The 19,113-nt window shown below is 45.5% G+C and overlaps 1 protein-coding gene across 1 annotated transcript; it reads left to right on the forward strand.

Moving 5' to 3' along the window:
• The first annotated feature begins 17,627 nt into the window (after positions 1 to 17,627).
• On the forward strand, positions 17,628 to 18,599 carry LOC125525854 (E3 ubiquitin-protein ligase EL5-like). The gene has a single exon (XM_048690860.1). The coding sequence runs from the start codon at positions 17,714 to 17,716 to the stop codon at positions 18,362 to 18,364; it is 651 nt and encodes a 216-aa protein (XP_048546817.1). The 5' UTR covers positions 17,628 to 17,713; the 3' UTR covers positions 18,365 to 18,599.
• The last annotated feature ends 514 nt before the right edge of the window (positions 18,600 to 19,113 follow it).

Genomic DNA, 19,113 nt, shown 5'->3' on the forward strand with positions numbered 1-19,113 from the left:
TGGACAAAGAATCCAGGGGCACATGCTTGATTTGTCTGGTGGAGAAGGTTCGGTGCCAACCCCTGCCTACTGTATAAGTGCCCCCGTCCACATGTGTTGTTTTTATAGTTGGTTTCATGTCACGCACCACATACCTGACATGCTATTAATATTGTACACAGCTATGTCACCGCTTAACCAGGGTGGATCATCAAGGAAACGAAACGCAAGCAATGAGGACTCCGCATCCGCAAGAAAAAAATTGATTTCAGAATCATCCATTGTGATTAACTACTTCAAAGACACCATTCGCAAAGTTGCACAAATGTATGCTGATCTCCCAGCGAACACAACCGTTGCGTGTTTGGCCAAACCCAGGGTAAACTTCCAAAGAGGAAGTACATTTTTCAGCATGGTTATGCAACAAATCCATGGGAGCGTGGAGTTTTACCACTACCACCGCACGCTGAAACCACATATATGATAGTTGCATACTTCTCCAACTTAACTAAGAGTGATCTTCAGAGGTCCGTGATGTCATCCCTGCACTTGTTAGGACATTTCAATTTATCTGAATGTTTTGTTCCCCATAGTCTTTTTTCTGACAACAATTTAAATCAATGTTAGTATGATTGTTTTTACAGGCATTATGTTATCCACCACTCCCCCAGACTTGTCCGTGTTACAGGGATCGCTATGTTTCATCAGCTCATTGGCAGTCGGAGTCTCGATCACGAACTTGCTTCCATTATATGTAGAAGGTACACTCAGTAAGATATGGAAGCCAATAGGGAATGTCCGTACCTCAACTAGAGGCACAACATGGAACCGGAGTTTGCGGTAATGCCCCTTCATCCGCACTCGCTTCGAAAGCTCTAAAGTTATTGACTCTTTATACTTGCCAATGAAGTTATACCCTTATGAGGGTTTTGAACTGTCATTTGATTTGGTTTTACAGACAATTGTACTGTCTGACCACGACTATGTGAACAACATTTCGATTCAGAAGCAACTAGTCGGCAAGGACATGCCTTACGATATAACCTCATCTCAGATGGTATTAACAAAACTTTTTACTTCCTGTTCTTAAAAGAAAGACTTTATCAATATTTCCCCATGTTTTTGCTGTGTGTCCCTAACTCAAAAAATGATTTCCTTTTTGCTTCTGTGCGCAGTTCTTCCTGCCAGTACCCCTCGAAGCTGGATGGGTTTTATTGATGTGGGACATGATGTCGAGGAAGATTCATTTTTTGGACCCGAAGATCAGATGGAATGGCCCTGATGATTTCACAAAAGATAAGCATGAACTTATTGCATGGAAGCTTCACCATGCGTTATTCCTCTGCCTGAATGAGTATTATGCTGGATGGCCAACCCAGGATGGTCATTGGGGAACGGTTTACCCGGTAGTAGCCGAAGAAACATTCCTCAGGTATGTACAGGCAACATTTAGCGACCATGCAAATGGTTCATAATTTCTTTTTTTAACACATAAATCCACAGTTGCTGAAATATATCCACCGTCAAACTTATTTGTGCAGTGAAGAAACATGGGCTTGTGTCCTGCACATAGCCCGTCACTATGATGGAACAAAACTGAAGATCCCGCTCACAAAGGTACTTATGTGGTCTTTGTTGCTATTCTCGCGTGTGTTTATCTAATCTAGTTCATTTTTGAGCATTTGTTTTCATTATTGTCTGACTACATCCAACACAAATATATTGCCTTACACAGCACAATGTTGGCAAAACCAAAAGACAGGCACTACATGAGTGTCTTAAACTTCAGGGAAATTCTGCTAGTGTGGCGCATGATGCTCTATGGGCGGCTCTAGCACCCCCAGACAGTCTCTTCAGCTCGAATCAGTCCGAGTAGGCATTCAGCGAGTTGATGGTTGGAGCGTATAGATCATTCCAAATCAGCTATCGGTTGTTTGTTGCCATCATGTACTTGGATTCGTGTGTCATGCATTTTAAGAACATCTAGCTCCCAGGGCCCTGCCCGGTAGTACTTTGATATGGAGTATGCTAGAATGTAAACTGTAGCCTACCCGAGACTTGTGCGGGTGGTCGCATGATCACGTCTCTGGATCGGCTTTTATTGGATAAATGGAAACTTTTATCTAGTTTGAATGCCTTTCATTGTTTTGCTATGTTATCGACAAAGCCTACATGGTTCCATCATTTAGGCCGCTCATTTGTTATTCACTCCCTTTTCTCTCATGGTCAATGATTATGAACAAACATGTCTGAAGCCTCACAAATTTTTACTTCCTCATATAAATATGTGTTTTCAATTGCCCACAATGGTTATGCTAACACATGATTTAAGTATACCCAAAGTTTCATTGCATACATGAAATATACGACGATGCATGAGGTACACGCTTGGTCCTTGTTTTTCGCCATTAGTATCTACCATGTTGAAATAATCGTGAAGTTGCACCTAGAGACAACGATTTCAGTACACATAGCCGCACATCTTCTTCACATACGTATCATTCCACTAATTTGCCACACATGTTTCACATGGCCCTACAAGCCTCTCGCCGTGAGGCATCTTATGTGTATTACTGGGGTGAACAATTTAAACTGCATTTTTTGACATGACTTCATCATGTCTGAACATTTAATCCAACATGCACAGTAGTTCACATTGTCTGATTGTACGGTCCATGCACGAGCACACTACAATACCATACCACACAAGTTCATCTAGTCTGAATTTAGGGTCCATCTATGATTACATTATAGTACCATAGTGCATACAAATTACAAGCTAGGGTGGGGGGTGGGGGTGGGGGTTGTCCATCTGCTACCAAATTTCCAACATTTTATCTGTTGGCCGTTGTAAACGCCAAACACTCGTGCCGCCAAAAGATATTGCCAGGCTCCATTTTTTACCGCTCATATCACTTTTCCCTCCAAGTTCAGTCAATGGTTGCTTCATAAAGGAACTCCGGGATGTCCCCCTTGTTCCCCTTCATCGTCACTATCTCGTAAGCAAGCTTCTTCCGCATATCATCGATTTGTGCCTGTCGAAAAGACCGCACCCACAGGATCAATCTTTGCACCAAATCCCAGATCCTTTTTGACATTTCCAAAATGCTGGAAAAGAAAGGCTTCATACCTAGTTCAGAGTCGAGCGTAGGTAAAGCCCGGTGAACTCCTTGAAGTAGTGCACCATGTAAACTCCACTGTCCTCACTGTGAGCACATGATGAAAGCAGGACACATATGTTCAATTCGCCCAGTACTTCAGGTTGATGGAATGTTTCAAGTTAGGGAATGCATGTAAACCATAGAGTCTACCTGCTGCATGTCTCATGTTGTGCGACCAGAGGGTAAACAAAAGACCATCCACCCGTCTCAACCAGCTCACCACCAAACACACCAAACACGTCATTCATAAGACAACAAAATCTCTGCTGGAACTTCCTAGCGAGCGAATCATGCTTTATCTTCATCTCATCTGTTGGATCGGTTTCTGTTTGGTCGAGCACCATCATCACCTTCTTGTTTGTGTCCAGGATGTACATAGACCAATAGTCCATGAGGTGCACCGGGAACATGAACTGATTTATTACATTCACAATCAATGAATAGACAAATGTCAGTATTCTTATCTCAGGAATTTCGATAGCATGGTCTTTCTCAGTACTACATTCAGGAGGATTTTTACCTTGGTCAGCCATTCAATTCTGTACCCCATCGACTTAGAGTCCATCATGCTGTAGATGTAATCCCAGTCCTTATCCTCATCGTCTTTACACACCTCGTCCTGCAAATAATTTCCCATAAACAAAGGTTAGCATCTTTTTAATTTCACTTTACTTATTTGATACGTGCTTGCAATTTTTTTCATAAGTACAATTCGTACCACAAATCTAGGATCAAAGAGTCCTCTCCATCTGTCCAGTCAGCCTTTGTACATTTTTTTCTTTCTCCACTAGTGCGCGCACTATGCATCGCATGAGGTTAAACGTCACATCACCACCTGGAGTGAGTTCGTCGTTAATGTCCTCACCAGATGCCACCGCCAGTATTGGTTGGAAGTGCTTCACCCATTTCCTAGAACATGGCACCATTTTTATAATGTATATCATGCTCGTCATCAAATAAAAAGTAATGAAATGGCAATGCACAATGATAAAGACTTTTACCTTTTCAATACTCCCCTTCTCAATACTCCCCTTCGACGGTTAGCATGTTAGCATGGAACTTTTCAATACTCCCCTTCGACAGTTCATCATGGGATAGACCAACAAATTTTGGGTACTTGTCCCCCCATTTGCATTTACCCTTTGAGCTATCTTGATCAGTATGTGCCTTCATCCCAGCCCCATGCTCCATGCTCCGCTGGTTATTATTGCACTCCATCCCACATTTTTTCAGATAGCTCATAATAGCCTGCTGGAATCTGGTTGCAGAGGCACCTCCTTCAGCAGCTAGTCTCTTTGTTGAAGCAGGTCCTTCACCCCCGTCTAGAACCAAATAAAGGCAATCAACATGAACAATCGTCATGATTTGTTTACAGATCCCAAAACCATCTTATTCCGTATCTACAAAATGTAAAATTACCTTCGTCTTCCCTACGGTATGTTGGGCCAGGTCTACAATTCGTCGTAACATCCACAATCCGTCTCCGGTATTTCTCCTTCTAGCTATTACGTACCCCTCCCTGCTAGCCTCAGCTTGTGCTTCATGGCCTTCATCATGCCAACCCAGCAGTATCACTCCATTGCATGGAGGATCAACGTCTGTATCATCGCCGGGCCTCCCACTCCCAACTACCAACATTGCTGAGCCATAGAAAAAGATAACAGCATATCAACTACGAGGACACGTGACTAACCAACAGGTTTGTAGCAGATCGCTTCTGCATACACGAAACAACAACATACCTCCAATCCATGCAATCCATCGGATGCAAGTGTTCATACATGATAGCAGGTAATTTATGTGGTCTTCATCAACCGTGTCCTGCCCCACAGGAGATGCAACCTGCTGCTCCATGTTCTCACCTCCTGCTGCCACATTGGATGTGCCAATCACTGCCACTTCACTTCCCACGAGATTTGTTTCAACATTTGATGACACATTTAGCGACGCATCATGCATATCTGCCAATCGGGAATTTTTTTAGTGACGTCATATTTTGAAGTATGTACATTTCTCCGAATTTCATTCTACTTCATCAGAATGGGATATGTACTTGCTTCATTGAACATAGCTTCCATGTTCCTAGCTAAGAGTTTGTCACTATCAATCAGTTCCTGTGTTGCAACTGGTGGGCTTTCTTTCTCAAGATCATCCCAATCAATGTCATCAATCTCATTGTTGCCAGGTACCGCTGGGCCGCCATTGCCGTGTTCATTCACTAGAGTTGAGGGCCCTATTTTTCAAGACAAAACAATGTGTCAATCCTTTGATATCAACCTGAATATGATACCCTCACAAATATGTTCATGATTTTGTTCCAGCATGCTAAGTACTCACCTCCACTGTTTCCACCCAAGCCCAATCCTGACAGCAGATTTGTAGATTCTTCAAAGATTCCTATTGAAGGGAAAATTAACAATCTCCTCCCCAGGTGACCTGAATGTGTGTTCTTCTAATTACTTACCCTCAGACAACTCCGGATTGTCAACAGCACGGTTGACCAAGTTCAGAGCTAATGTAGCTAGGTTCATCAACCGCTCGTCCCTGCCCTTGTCAGCTGGCTCATCAATATAATTGGAGACAGCTTGGTTGGATGCAAGTAGCCTAAGCAACACACCTCCGAGGCCTCATGTGCCTGCAACACCTAACACATCGGTTATAAGTGTTTCAAAATTAGGTTCCCTTATCTTTTTCATGTCCAGCGATGAACAAATAAGATTACTATAAGTAAAGAATGCATATGGAGGCTCACGTTCAATGTCTTCTTTTGCCCTTTGCTGAATTGCCGTTAGTTCATCTGACAGAGTATGTCCCTGCGAACCTCGACAGGCAAACCTTCCTTCTGGTGACATTCCTTCATTGTGGTCAGCCCTGGAAAGCACATTGCTGCTGCTGCCTCCTTGCCACCCACTGCCCCTTAACTGAACTCTGGCCTTCATCAGGTTCATACTACGTGGGGCTCACACTGGCAGCAACAAATTGGGAATGCACGCACAAATTAGAAAAATGTTTAAGGTTTTTAGTTTTTCAGACAGTTCAAAGATTTATTTATGCTCATACCAACCTGGGATCGGTACATTCTCCAGAGCACCTGATATACGAATGCTACCGGGGGGGTTCGTCTGAATTGGTTCACCTGCAATTCGAGCAAGTCGGAGTTCAGTCCACACATTTTTTGTATGCTTAGTTCATTCTTGTACTAAAAATCAAACCTCTGTTTTCAGCCCGTTGTAGTCTTCTAGCAGCTCGTTCATGTGGGTGTATGAAGTCGCCATCACCGTCGCTACCAGATGAATCACTTTCTTCATCCATTTTCTCTTTTCCTTTGCGTCTAGCCTGCTCACCAGAGTATTCATTGTCTGTATTTTTTGCAATATCTTCTAGTACCTCCTGCAAAGCCTCCCTTTGCGCTGCAATAGCATACAAGCAATAATTTTCAGAAGCTTTCTTGTTGTACTTTATTAACATTAATGTATTCAATCCAAATGGGCTCTTCTTTTTTGTTAGCATAAACTATTTCATAATTTATTCAGCACAATTTTGTTTTCCTATATGATTGACTCCTGTATTCCCCTCATTTGTTTTTTTTCAGAGATAACTCGCTCATAGATGCTTACATGGATTAACCAATAAGCCGCCCGCCTCTCCAACGATTGGATTCCACACCTCATCTATGCCATCCAGGTAGTCCTCCGGTTTTGTCTGCCCAGCCCAGAAGCATCATGTCAGCAAAACAACTTATATATATTGGACATGCGAAAGAACAAATGATACTTCATTCATACCCTGAATTGTGTAGGGTATTCTCTCAGCAAGTAGATCAGCTTCTTGATCTTATCTTCAGTGTACTCGCTGACTCTAGGGAGTTTATTTGGTTCCACATTGTCTGCCCCAAAATCCAGCCAATCGAACACCCAAGGATGTGCGATGTCCATGTAATCATTGGCAAGTTAGTGACAACAATTGAGGAAACTAAAATGTTATAATATATGTTGTATCATTTTTTACTTACAATGATAGCCAAATGGCACCTTGGTACTCTCAATGTTCGTACCCCAGCTGCAAGATCTTCAGCGAGCTTCTTGATTGCTGCCCTAATTACTTCAAATGCCCATTCTGCCAGGTCAAAAAACCCTGTCCCGCCTTCACATAACACACATGCAAGGATTTCCCAAGGTAGGTTTTGGTATGATTGCTTGAGGGCAACATATGTACCAGCAGATAGTAATGAAAACCCCATCTCGGCAGCTCTCTCCTGAACTCTAGATAGTTTCAGTGGATTCATGCCTCGAAACATCTCTAAGATGGCTTCTATGCTTAATCCACCATCTCTTGTGGCCGCCTTAGTATCTATGTTCAGCACACTCCTGATCTCCTCTGCTATGTTCTGCCTCTGTTTGGGAGGTATCTTCAGTAAGCTGACATGTCGCCCACTATTCCTTAGACCCAAGGTTCTAACTATGGACGCCGGGCTAAAAATCCTATATTGCCCGTCAGGGAAGGTGAATCTCATATCTTGCCAACAGAATCTGCTAAGCAGCCGGCGTAGAATCACCTATCTGCCTCTCCAAACCAAGCAGTGGTTAACAAACTGGCCATGCCGGTCCTATGCACTACCTGGTAGTACCTTAGCCCAAGTCCGACGATGTGCTTGCTAGTCCAGGTGCACCTAACAATCCTACCATGGAGTACCTGACTCTCTCATTCCATCCCAGGTGGACCAACGGCCACAAGATTCCTAGCAGCTACCGGAGTCCTGGTTCGTGCAGGTCGAGATCCGGCGGCCGGAACTAGTACCGGGGTTCTGCGAGATCTTTTCTTCTTCGCCCTGGTCACAGATCCTCCAACACATTGTTGTTTCCGCTTTCGAGCCCCCCTCGATGCCTTCCTTTTGTGTTTAGTCTCAAAATCCTGTGGGGACACGCACATGCGTCAGCAAAATAATGAACACTTTTCGAGTAGCCATTGGGGAAAAAAAGTGAGAGCAGGACAAGAGTAGTACAATCCAAGAAAGAATGGACGAACAGGGAAAGGGAAGTGCATGGCCTCACTGAGCTTTCCAATGCAAGTATGTCAACGCCGCTGCTCGAAACTACAATGGGATCCGCGGCGTCGCCGTCGCTGTCTCGACCTTCACCCTCTCCATGGTGGGATCTTGACTTTTTCTTTGTTAAGTTGGTTTCTCCATCACCATTGGGTAGACCCCTCTTGCATGGACGATTCGGTGGCTCCATCTGCTTTCCCAGCCATCATGCATAGAAGGAAAAGACAAGTGTTCCAAAAAGGCAAGAATCAGCCACCAGCTTGTACGAAAGAAAGGGAAAGCTACGGTAGTCACCTCCTGCATCAATCCAGCAACGTAATCGGCAAAGAACACCCACCTAGGTGCCGGCTTGGACGCCGGATGGTCGATCTTTGCTACACCGGCGGCCACCAGATTTGTTCTACAGTGTCAATGGGGGGAGGAGGGGGATTGCTCTCTTCAGGGAGAATTGATGCCTTCAGCAACGCAATGGGCTATCAAGTACCACGACTCAGGAGAGAGCGGAGTAGCTTCGTGTAAATGCAACTTGCAAGTGTCCTGCGCCACGTGACCAATGTGTTGTCTTGTCAAATTACTGCGCACTCTCTCCTGCCGCCCAAATTTCCCCTCTCCCCAACCTACTTTTTAGCTGCCTTTTGCTAATGGAGGGCGCGCGAGACGGCTGGATGCACAAAACAATCCGTAGACCGGACACGTCGTCGTGACCCCGACTAGTACGCGTTACACGCCTGCCTGCACGGGAACAACCTCGCATCTCATGCTCCGGGTTTCTTTTATTGAAAATAAATAATGCCACTCGGAGTAGTTGCACACTTTATATATTTTTCGTTTTTCAAGACTATTTGTTGCTGGTCCAGCTGAGACCGGGACCAGGGGGAAGAAAAAAACAAATGAATGCGCACCCACATGAGGCAGTTATGTTGTTTCTGGGCACGTCCTTTTTATGGTATTGGGACAGCAACCAGCCAACCAGATCTTCTCGCAATCGGAATAGTACAAACAGGACTAGTCTGGGGCAGGACAAATAAAAGGAATATGTGCAGCAACCCGTCCATGCTCACCCGCGCCCACCCACCAACTAAACGTTTCTTTAATGATTCTCTTATTCATTACTGTTCTGCGAGGGGGCGCATGTCTTCTTCTAATCGCTCTCAACTATCTGCATGCCCATCATTTTTAATTAATCCATGCCCGTGCACCTTTCCGTGCTATCATTTACATATCTCATCTGCATGCAGCCATCATATCTTTCCTAATCACTAAGTCTATGATTTTCATCACACCCCTACATTGTTTCCCGACATTGACCTGTTTCATCTCGTGTTTTAACAAGCCAAAAAAATCTCTTCTTAATTTAATGGATGATCATTAATAGTCCATCTTTTCCTCTTCTTAACATCCTTGCAATTTTTCCCCAAACTATCTTTATTAGATGGACTTATAAAACTGACATATCAAATATGCCAATCGCGATTATGATCCCATCTGCAAAGAGCGCCGTCACCGATTCATTGATTTTCCTAATCGAGATCATGGGGGTGCCTGGTATTCATTAATCACAATTTTTATTATGCTCCACAATTTGAGCCAATCTACATGATTCAGATACATTTTACCAACTAGGCAAAACCAATATTTCTTTTTAGGTTATGTTTTTTCGATGTCATAAAGGACAATTATCTACATCATATTCCTTGATTATCTTGATTTCTTCTCCGTCATTTCACATAGCCACCCTTAACTGGGACCGATATACATGGAATTGGCCTACACCTTTAGTTCAACGTGCAGTATGCGCTGAGATGATCACGCCTTACAGGCCCTTGATTTTCAATATGAATGTAAAATCTTTTGATGCCGGCTAGCGCAACAATCTATTCCCACGGCAGATGTTCTAAACCATCTGCATATGTCAACTAGCACGAGCTGTGGTTTTATCTGCTTCTGATGATTCACGGCAACACTCTTTGCTCGTTTGCACAGTATCTATATGTGTTTGGCCGTTGCAAGGTCTGAAACTGGTTGTACCATCAAACAGCACCTAGGCTCTTTTCCTACTGGACACAATCTCTTCTGATTTGTTCACCCATGGAGCAATAACAATGTTGGCTATTTTGTACCCACGGCGTCTGGCACTACCTGACAACATTTTCCACAGTCCCCTAACTACTCATAACTTCATCATGAGATACATCGGAGAGATATAGGATTGTAAGCATAAGAAGAGCATACCACATACGTTGGCATCCGTTGAACAACCAATGCAAAAGTGTATACCTCTACCACCACGGTTCTAAAAGATCATAGTGGTTGGTGTGATCTCAAGGAACAATTTGGATGGCTATTGCATCGCTATTTGTATTGATTATGCTGGCGAATTCTGAGGCGCGTCAGGCATAAAGATCCAAGGTATTTCGGAGCCTGCAATTCTTGGAGCGTTAGCATTCTGGGAGCCGCTAGAACTACCCTCGGATTTGTCCTTGTCTGAAATCGTTTTTGCTTCTGATTGTCAGGGAGTACTCCATAGTATCTAGCAGCACACGGGAGGAGCATATGCTTGCATCGTCAAGGAGATAGTTGGGACATCATGAGATTCCGATCATTGCACATTCATCTTCGATGGTTGATCTACCAACATAGAGGCACGTAGTATTGCTAAAAATGATTTCGGTCTGGATTATGGTCGCCATTTCTGGCTTATAAACCCACCAGACATTCATTGTATCCCCATGAACTTGTTTTGTTTTGTAAAGTGTGTTTAGATTCGTAAGAAAAAAAAAGAAAAAAAGGTCAACTTGTTCATTCCTGCTGACATGATCCCCTCTAATATAGTTGTGTAGTTCTTTTTCCATACTTGTATTGTTAAGGTTATGCTGTCAATAAAAAAATCGCAAAAGTTCAACTATGCCACTATCTCCTCATGCATCCATCCTCTCCCCCCTAATAGTTTGCAATCCCCCATCACAATTATATAGTATCTCACTAACCTACATGATGGTCCAAAATTGAAGAATCTTTTTTATAAGCAACCATGATGGTCCATAGTTGAAATTTCATTATTTACTCCCTTTATGGTATTTTCGTTTGTGCATGACAACCATGTAATGACCGCTGTCGCGCGAAAAATAGAAGGTAAAGGATGAAAAACGAAAAAAGAGTATGCAATTACTACGTTAAGGTCGTTTTTTTTCTTACCGGCACCCAGCTTAATTGCACGCTCCCTGGTTTTTTTCCCTATGATTTTTAATCCCATGTGTTAATAATTAACCAAGATCAGACTTATGAGCCGGCCCGGTCAGTAGTTCGACGGACAATGGTTTTTTCTTGTTTCCATCAATTTTGCCCACACGGCACGACGCAATCCTAACGTACGTACTGGGTGTCCGTCCGCAACAGAGCCTATCGTCGGGCTATCAAATTACTGCCCCCTCAACCACCGCCGGAATCCCCCTCCATCCCCTTCCCCACACCATAATTTTTTTTCTAATAGAGCTCAACGCATGTCAGTACGAACTACATGTTTTACTGCACGGATTGGAGACACATATAATTCTAGCTGCCGACAGATACTCTCATTACAAACTGTGAACGGAAATCACAAACTAAGATTCCACATGCGGGCGCTTCGCCACCCTGCTGCTGACTTCTTCTTCCTCGTCGCTTCCCTTTCTCAACGAGTCCATGACAGCAGAGGCATCTTCTGAAACTTGTTCGTCCGCAGTGCCATCGCCTGTCGTCTGGACGGATGGATCGTGCTCGCCGAACCCCTCCTGAACATCTCCTTCCTCCGCCTTCATGTCCACTCCCTGAGCGAGCAAACAAGTCTCCCAACGATCTACTTGAACAACTTCCCCATGAAAATCGTTTCGTTTTTTCAGCTGTTGGCTATGTCATTTTACCAGCAATCAGGGGATAGATTGTAGTTCTGTACTCACCTCGTCTGGCACATCTACACCGTGCGGAGCCAAATCAGTTGTACTCCAGCAGCTTCCACTGATGCCACCAAAGGAGAGGCCTTTGCCTAAAAAATGCAAGTCATAAGAAACAAGAACACATCACAATTCAGAAGTTGAATGTAGAAGGAGGATAGTAGAACCTGATCCTCAAGACCGAAGGCTGAACCACTCAATTGAGACCTCCTCGTCGTGCCACTGCTTTCAGGCTCAGCAGCACTTGGTGCCATCTCCGGAGTCCTTTGACGCCCCTGCTCTACGAGATGAACACTTTGAGAAAGTGGTTACTAGGCAGGCAGCTGCCTCACCCTCGGCCTTTATACTGGTTTCTGCGTCGTATGCTATCCAGGGCTCACAACTTATGCATTTACTAGCTTGTTCAAAATTTGAACTCCATGGTGCGCGCGCTCCACACGCATGGAAGTAAACTGAGCCACCACACGCATGGTTGCCACATGTCGCCGGCTATGAGTTCTCACAGTTGTGAGTCACTGAATCAGAAAACTGTGTCTCCTCACGTTAGGTGTCATTCAAACCAAACATCTCCACTCTGCATGTTCTTCACATATACTCACATGCAGTCGTACTAAAAACCAGGAAACAATATTTTCTTCAGTATGATAGTCAAATAAACATTTCAGCTTCAGTCAATATGAAACACGAAAGTCCTCACTCAAGTCCAGCACATTTTATCTTGCTACATTGCCATAGAGCGTGGATGCACAGCTGACACTACATAATCTTATTCATCATACAACTATGAATACCATCTAAGTGGAGATAAGCATGCAAAGAGCAGATCGTACTAGAACAAACTAGTAATTTCCGATCGGCAAAACATAAGACATGAATGTTGAAAACTAGTTTGCAGCGAACCCCAATGGCCTGGTGCACGTGTTCCGACGGTGACCTTCGATTCCGCAATTCTTGCATCGACCAGGTTTCCTCGGCTTTTTCGGTGCGTCCCCTCTATCAGGACATGTAGTTCTCTTGTGTCCTCTCCTCCTGCAGATGCTGCAGAAACATGTACGTCGACTGAGTCCTTCGTACGGTGCCTTCTCCCTGCTATTTGTTGGCCTACCAACCCCCCTCTGCTTAGCGGGTGCTGCCAGCCCTTCCAAGTCATTGATGCTGACAGAATGTGCCATGCTATTCTCTCTATCGGCACCTGAACCAAGCACGAAAGCAACTTCTCCATTATCACTTTGCCTCACAGGGTCTAAGGTCGTCACCCGATCCTCAAACCCGAGGCCATCTCTCCTCTCCGCAATAGGTGCTCCACGCACTAGTAGATCTTCCATCCCAGCTAGCATGAAATCAAATGATTGTGCACTCGCATCCCCCATTCGAACGACGTCCATAGCTTTGAAGTACAGTGTCGAATGCCTCCATGTGAATGATGTGTTGGTCCGCTTGTCCTTTTGGTACTGCTGCAGATGGCTTGGTAGAATGTCTCTTGCGTCCTTCGTCCACCTTTTCACAATATGTTTAGCTGGAATCTGTTCTAGGTGTAGTATTTCCATTACCTGCATTCCAGAACTCATGTTACCAAACTGTTATGGCACCGGAAATCAAATTACATTTCCCTTACCCTTAGAATGTGGTTGCACAACAAACCAGTGTGTTCGAATTGACCACACTCACAAGTAAACTCCTTTTGATCATCCGCGACAGTAACCTCATAAACAACTCTGCTCCATCTCTCTCTCTTTGCCGCATTATTGTGGGTTGCCACATACTTCTTCATCTTCTCTATCTCCGTTATGTTATATGCTGTGGCTTCCATCAGAAATGTCCCAAACTCGTCAAACATAGATCGGGTGTATATTTTACTGGCGTGCCTCTCTATAGCCAAATTTGTTCTTCTCACTGCACCTCCCTGCAAAAGAGCAACACAATTTGACAGAATAGCAAATAAGTTCCAAAAATTAGCATTTAGGTTTTGCCATGTGTGCAATGAAAAAATTAAACGGTCGACTTACAATCATAGTTCTTTTCTCCTCGTAGCTCTCTTCACGCTCCCTGTCAAATTGCAGTCTCATATACTGCCTGGCAATCACATGCATGGGGCTCGATGGGGGCATGTATGTCTTCAACATGTGATTGGCACTCTCGCTCCGTTGTGTGCTGGTCATCTTGGCACAGAAAACACCTCTAAAGTATGGTTTTGCCCACTTTGTTCGAATCTCATAAATCTGTGTCATATATGCGTGCTTTCGCAAATTGTACTTATCCAGCAACATACCCCATGCCGTCTCGAACTCATCTTCGGTTAACATGTGGTTCACGACTTTGTGAAAATCAGCCTGGAAGTCATTTTTTTGGTGTACAAAGGTCCCAGACTCTCCTTTGCTTTCTTCAGCACGTGCCACTTGCACCACCTATGCATCGTATCTGGATACACCTTCTTGATAGCTAGTTCCATAGCTCTGCACTGATCTGCAACGAACATGTCTATAACATATTATGGTCAGATGATGAATAAGGACATGCCTTTCTACACTCCAAGGGTTAACAAAGAACCGAACTTATCGAAACCGAACTAACCCGTCAAGATAGTCTTTGGGGCAGGTCCTCCCATCATTCGAAGGAACTCGGCGAAAACCCATTCGAAGCTCTCTTGCTGCTCGTCGCACATCAGCACCCCAGCGAGGATGATGCTCTGAAAATGATTGTTTACCCCAACAAGTAATCCAAAAGGCATGTCGTACAAGTTAGTACTATATGTTGTGTCGAAAGTGACAACATCTCCAAAGAAACGGTACTGCATATGGCTGCTCCCGTTTGCCCACATCAGGTTCTTCACTTTGCTTGTATCATCAGCCACCACTCTGTATGTGAAGCCAGGGTCACCAGACTGTATGTCAGCGAACACTTCAAGTGTCTTCCTAACATCATCATCGGCCTGCTCCCGACTGATCTTCCCGCATATGTTCTTCAGAGTCCTCTTAGTGAATGGAACCTTCTCAACCAACCCGAAGAAACATCCTATTATGTTGTACACCTTGCCAAGGTTAACATTGTTCTCCCGTAGCTATTTTATGAGATCCTTAGTGTACACATCAATGTGCTTGTGCGACGGCCGGTGAACTTTCTCACCCATTGTCAATGACATCGAATGATTATGGTTCTCTCTGTGTTCTGTAATGTACCAGCTGTTGTCCGCTGCTCGCAACAATCTTATCAAAGCTGGACACTCACACCTGCACGATCTACTATTTTCTGCTTCTGGCTTCCCCTGTTTGACAGTGGACCATAACAGACAGTCATCACCAACACGTATGAATTTGGAAATTAAAATGCATTTTATCTATCGAACAAAATGAATAGCAGACGTAACTACAACACTCACCGAGCAACCGCACACTATTTCTTGCATGCACTTTGTCCTCTCAACGTTCAGCCGACTCTTTCCATATCTAATGCCAAAACCGTTTTCCCAGGAATACAAATTGTAGAAGTCGTATGCTTCACCAAGCGAATCAAAAGTCAGACCAAGTGTTGGTCGCACCACATTTTTGCTGGGCTCTTCAGCGTACTTGCGCATCGACTCCTCCAGAGCGCTCATACGGCTGGGACATGGTGTCCTGTCCAGTGGCGCGCTCCCTAGCCGTAACCTTATTCCACCAGTCAAAGTTCAACAGATTACAGTTAAGTAGCACATCCTTTAGCACGAACGCAAATTTAAACTCCCACTACCCTTGAACTATCTATTTTTCTTCAGTTTCAACTCACAAGTTATTTTTGCCAAAACATTTTTCTCAAATTCGCAGGTTTAGCTTCTGCTGAAACCAACGTACATTTTTCTGAAGTTCAATATCACAAGTAGATATTGGCAAACCATTCCCCTGAACTCAGCATAGCAAATGCATTCTTGCAATAACAAAGGAGGGCCTCTGCAATCGTACCTTTTAGTCCACCCGGGTGCTTCTGGGTTCACCCTGTCAGTTGACTGTCCAGACCGAGTTGGAGATGTGTTCGTACGGCGGCGAGCAGCAGGTTGCCTTCCGTTCACCTCAATTTCGCCAATCTGCTGGCCGCACCCAGAATCATCTTTTGAGACAGGGCTACCCGTGTAACTGGGCTCGTTCGCTTGCATCCGCCCCAGAGGAACTGGATCTAGATGCTCAACGCTGTCGGCGAATTCCTCAAGCAAGGGGAACCTGAAAAAGGGACGGCCATGGGCGCCGCACATGGCGGTAGGTTAGGTACCTACTTCGGGCAGGGATTATAAGGCAGATCTGGGCTCACTCACCTGTCCACGGCGTCCAGAAGGAACTCCATGCCTGCTTCTTCCATGCCCGGTCCTGCGCCGGCTGCAGAAATCTCCCTACGAGATGCACACAAAAATGGCGTCGCAGTAGATCGCCCTGGGAGAGGACGGGGTCAAGCGGTCCTAGCCCCTTCTAGATAGATACGGTATAGGGGTTAGTTGGGGGTTCGGCCGTCGCATTTACTCCGGTCCCCAAACGCGGAGGACAGAACGCCATACGTGGAGCGACGGCTCAGCGTCTCCGCCGACGACCTGAGCTCCTTATCTGATCCTAGGCCCACCCATATGGTCAACGTCCTGGTCCACGGACCACCTCAGCCCCGTCCTCCTTCCGTCCGACCCCGTCACTACGGACCCACCAACTCGCCACTGTTTCGTACCGTATTCCGTGGCGTAATCCTTTTCTCTCGATACCTGTCAGACGAGCCAGCGGCATTATTCCTCATCCCAAGTCACGGACGGGCCGTCGCGATTTCGAGCGCAGATGGGCTCGGGCGCCGAATCGCCGCTTCCGATAGTTGTTTCAAAACAAATTCCATCTTACTTGATTGGAAAATTAGATAGTTGTTTCAAAACAAATATCTTGCTTGCGAAAACAAGAAAGGTTTAAAAAGATTGGATGCCACATAGAATCGACTAAAACTTGAACCCAAATGATAAGTATCACACCTGTGACACGAAGCGCTCTAGCCCTGGCGTTTTTTATGACTAAAGTTGTCATCCGAAAAGGAAAAACAAATCCCAAAAAAGCTGAAACTTACCATTTCGAAAAGAAAGTTGCTATACTTGACAACTAAAACTGCCATCCTTGTGTTACTAAACTTGCATAAAAAACGTTTGAAGTTGCCATGTGTTTGTGTGGCATTTATCAAGTTACCAGGGTCCAAGTTTGAAAACATGTATAAGGGCCGTGCCAATTCTGCAGCCGCCGTGCGCATGCCAAATATTTTCTTTTGAGCAAACGCGCCCGTCATCTGGAAACCACAGTCAACACGTCAATGCAACACCGTAATTTTCTATGCTGGCGTACGTGAGGCAGCCACCAGTAGAAATGAAGACCATTAGTCCATCAGTTTCTACTTGAAAAAAGCTGAATCAAACTGCTGCGGCAGCAGCAGCGACACGCCAAAACCTTGCGCTAAATCCTTAAGCCGACGGAACACTATAAATTGCCGCGAAAACGTTGGTGGCAGCACTGCATCCTCTGCTCCTTCCTCATCAAAGTTTAATCATCTTGCAGCAAGCACGTACGTACAACTCATTACACACTCTGGTCTCTGCACTCAACTCAGCTCAGCTCATCATGCTCGGCCTTTACCCGAGGCTCTCGGCGAGCTCCCGCTCCAGCGATGCGGACGCCGACGGAAACGACGACGTCTTCAGGTACCGCGCCTTCTACGGCATCGCCGTCGCCTGCGTGGCCATCCTCCTCTTCTGCGTGCTCGCCGCCGCCGTCGGCCCCTGGAGGGCCGGCGCCTTCGCGGCCGCGGTCGCGTCGCTGCTGGTCGTCCTCGGATGCTTCGCGCCCAGGACATCATGTGTTCATCGCCGGACGGGGAGGCCGGTGAGTCCCGTGCTTGCTCTCACGGCTAGGTCGGGCGGGCGGCCGCGAGCACCTGGCCGATGCGCGCGCGCGCACGTGGTGGACGCGCCGCCGGCGTTCGCGTACGTGTGCCCGCTGGAGGCAGGCGACAGCGAGGGCGAGCTGGCGGCCCCAAGCTGCGTGATGTGTCCGGTCTGCCTGGAGGACATCCACGGCGGCGAGATGGTGCGGCAGCTGCCGGCGTGCAGGCACCTGTTCCACGTGGAGTGCATAGACATGTGGCTGGACTCGCACAGGACGTGCCCAATGTGCCGGTGCGTGATCTCGCCGCCGCCACCGCCGATGACAGCGAAAGCCTCGGAGCCGGAAGAGGCGCCTCAGTCGTCGGATGAGGTGTTGCCACCGGTGTAGTTATATTTTTGCCCTAAAACTTGCACGTAGAAGTTGAGCCGAGTGTATATATACTTCAGCTATATGTAAGTTGCCTGCAATTTATAATGCGGCTGAGGCTGCGTGCTTAGCTTTTTTATGTGTTGGCGTGAGTTTGAGAACATGTATAGACATGATTTGTGTGGTGGTCCTGTTGCTTTCATTATCTTTAAAATGGAACCGGGAAGATGATCCCTGATTTTCTAAAAAAAAGTTGGCTGCAATTTGAATTTGGGCCAGTCAATTTTTCTCCCAGTTGATTGTTGCTCTAAGATTTGTGCTATCATTTTTTATTATTATCTGTTATCTTTTTTTTTCCGTTGTGTGGTGACTTGTTTTGGGCTGAGACTTTAAGACTAACCTCTATGATGCATTTAGTCAATACCTTAACGGGGCGAGGCCCCTTAATTGGGCAACCAAGCTAGCTTTAGCTAGAGAGCAATTAATTAATGAGCGTTCCTTCGGAAGTCTCGTAACGATCAGCGTCATTTGGCATGCTCTCAGCCATTTGTCACATGTCATGCTCTCGACGCTCCCTCCGGATTTTATTTATTTTTTATTTTTACGCATGCGTTCTCGGTTTTTTAAACGGGTTTTCCTTCGGGTTTTTTCGACGTTTAGGTTTTCTACCGGTCTTCCTTAGCTTTCAAAAAGAAATGCGAAAAATGCGTTTTTTTTTCCTTTCATGAGAGTCACGGTTGTGCTTTCACGGGAGTCATGGCCGTGCCTTT

This window comes from Triticum urartu, chromosome 7 (assembly GCF_003073215.2).
Source record: "Triticum urartu cultivar G1812 chromosome 7, Tu2.1, whole genome shotgun sequence".
Lineage (NCBI taxonomy): Eukaryota > Viridiplantae > Streptophyta > Magnoliopsida > Poales > Poaceae > Triticum > Triticum urartu.

Bases quoted from the DNA above. Each gene is read 5' to 3' on its own strand.
- LOC125525854 (XM_048690860.1), top strand. From the start codon at position 17,714: ATGCTCGGCCTTTACCCGAGGCTCTCGGCGAGCTCCCGCTCCAGCGAT.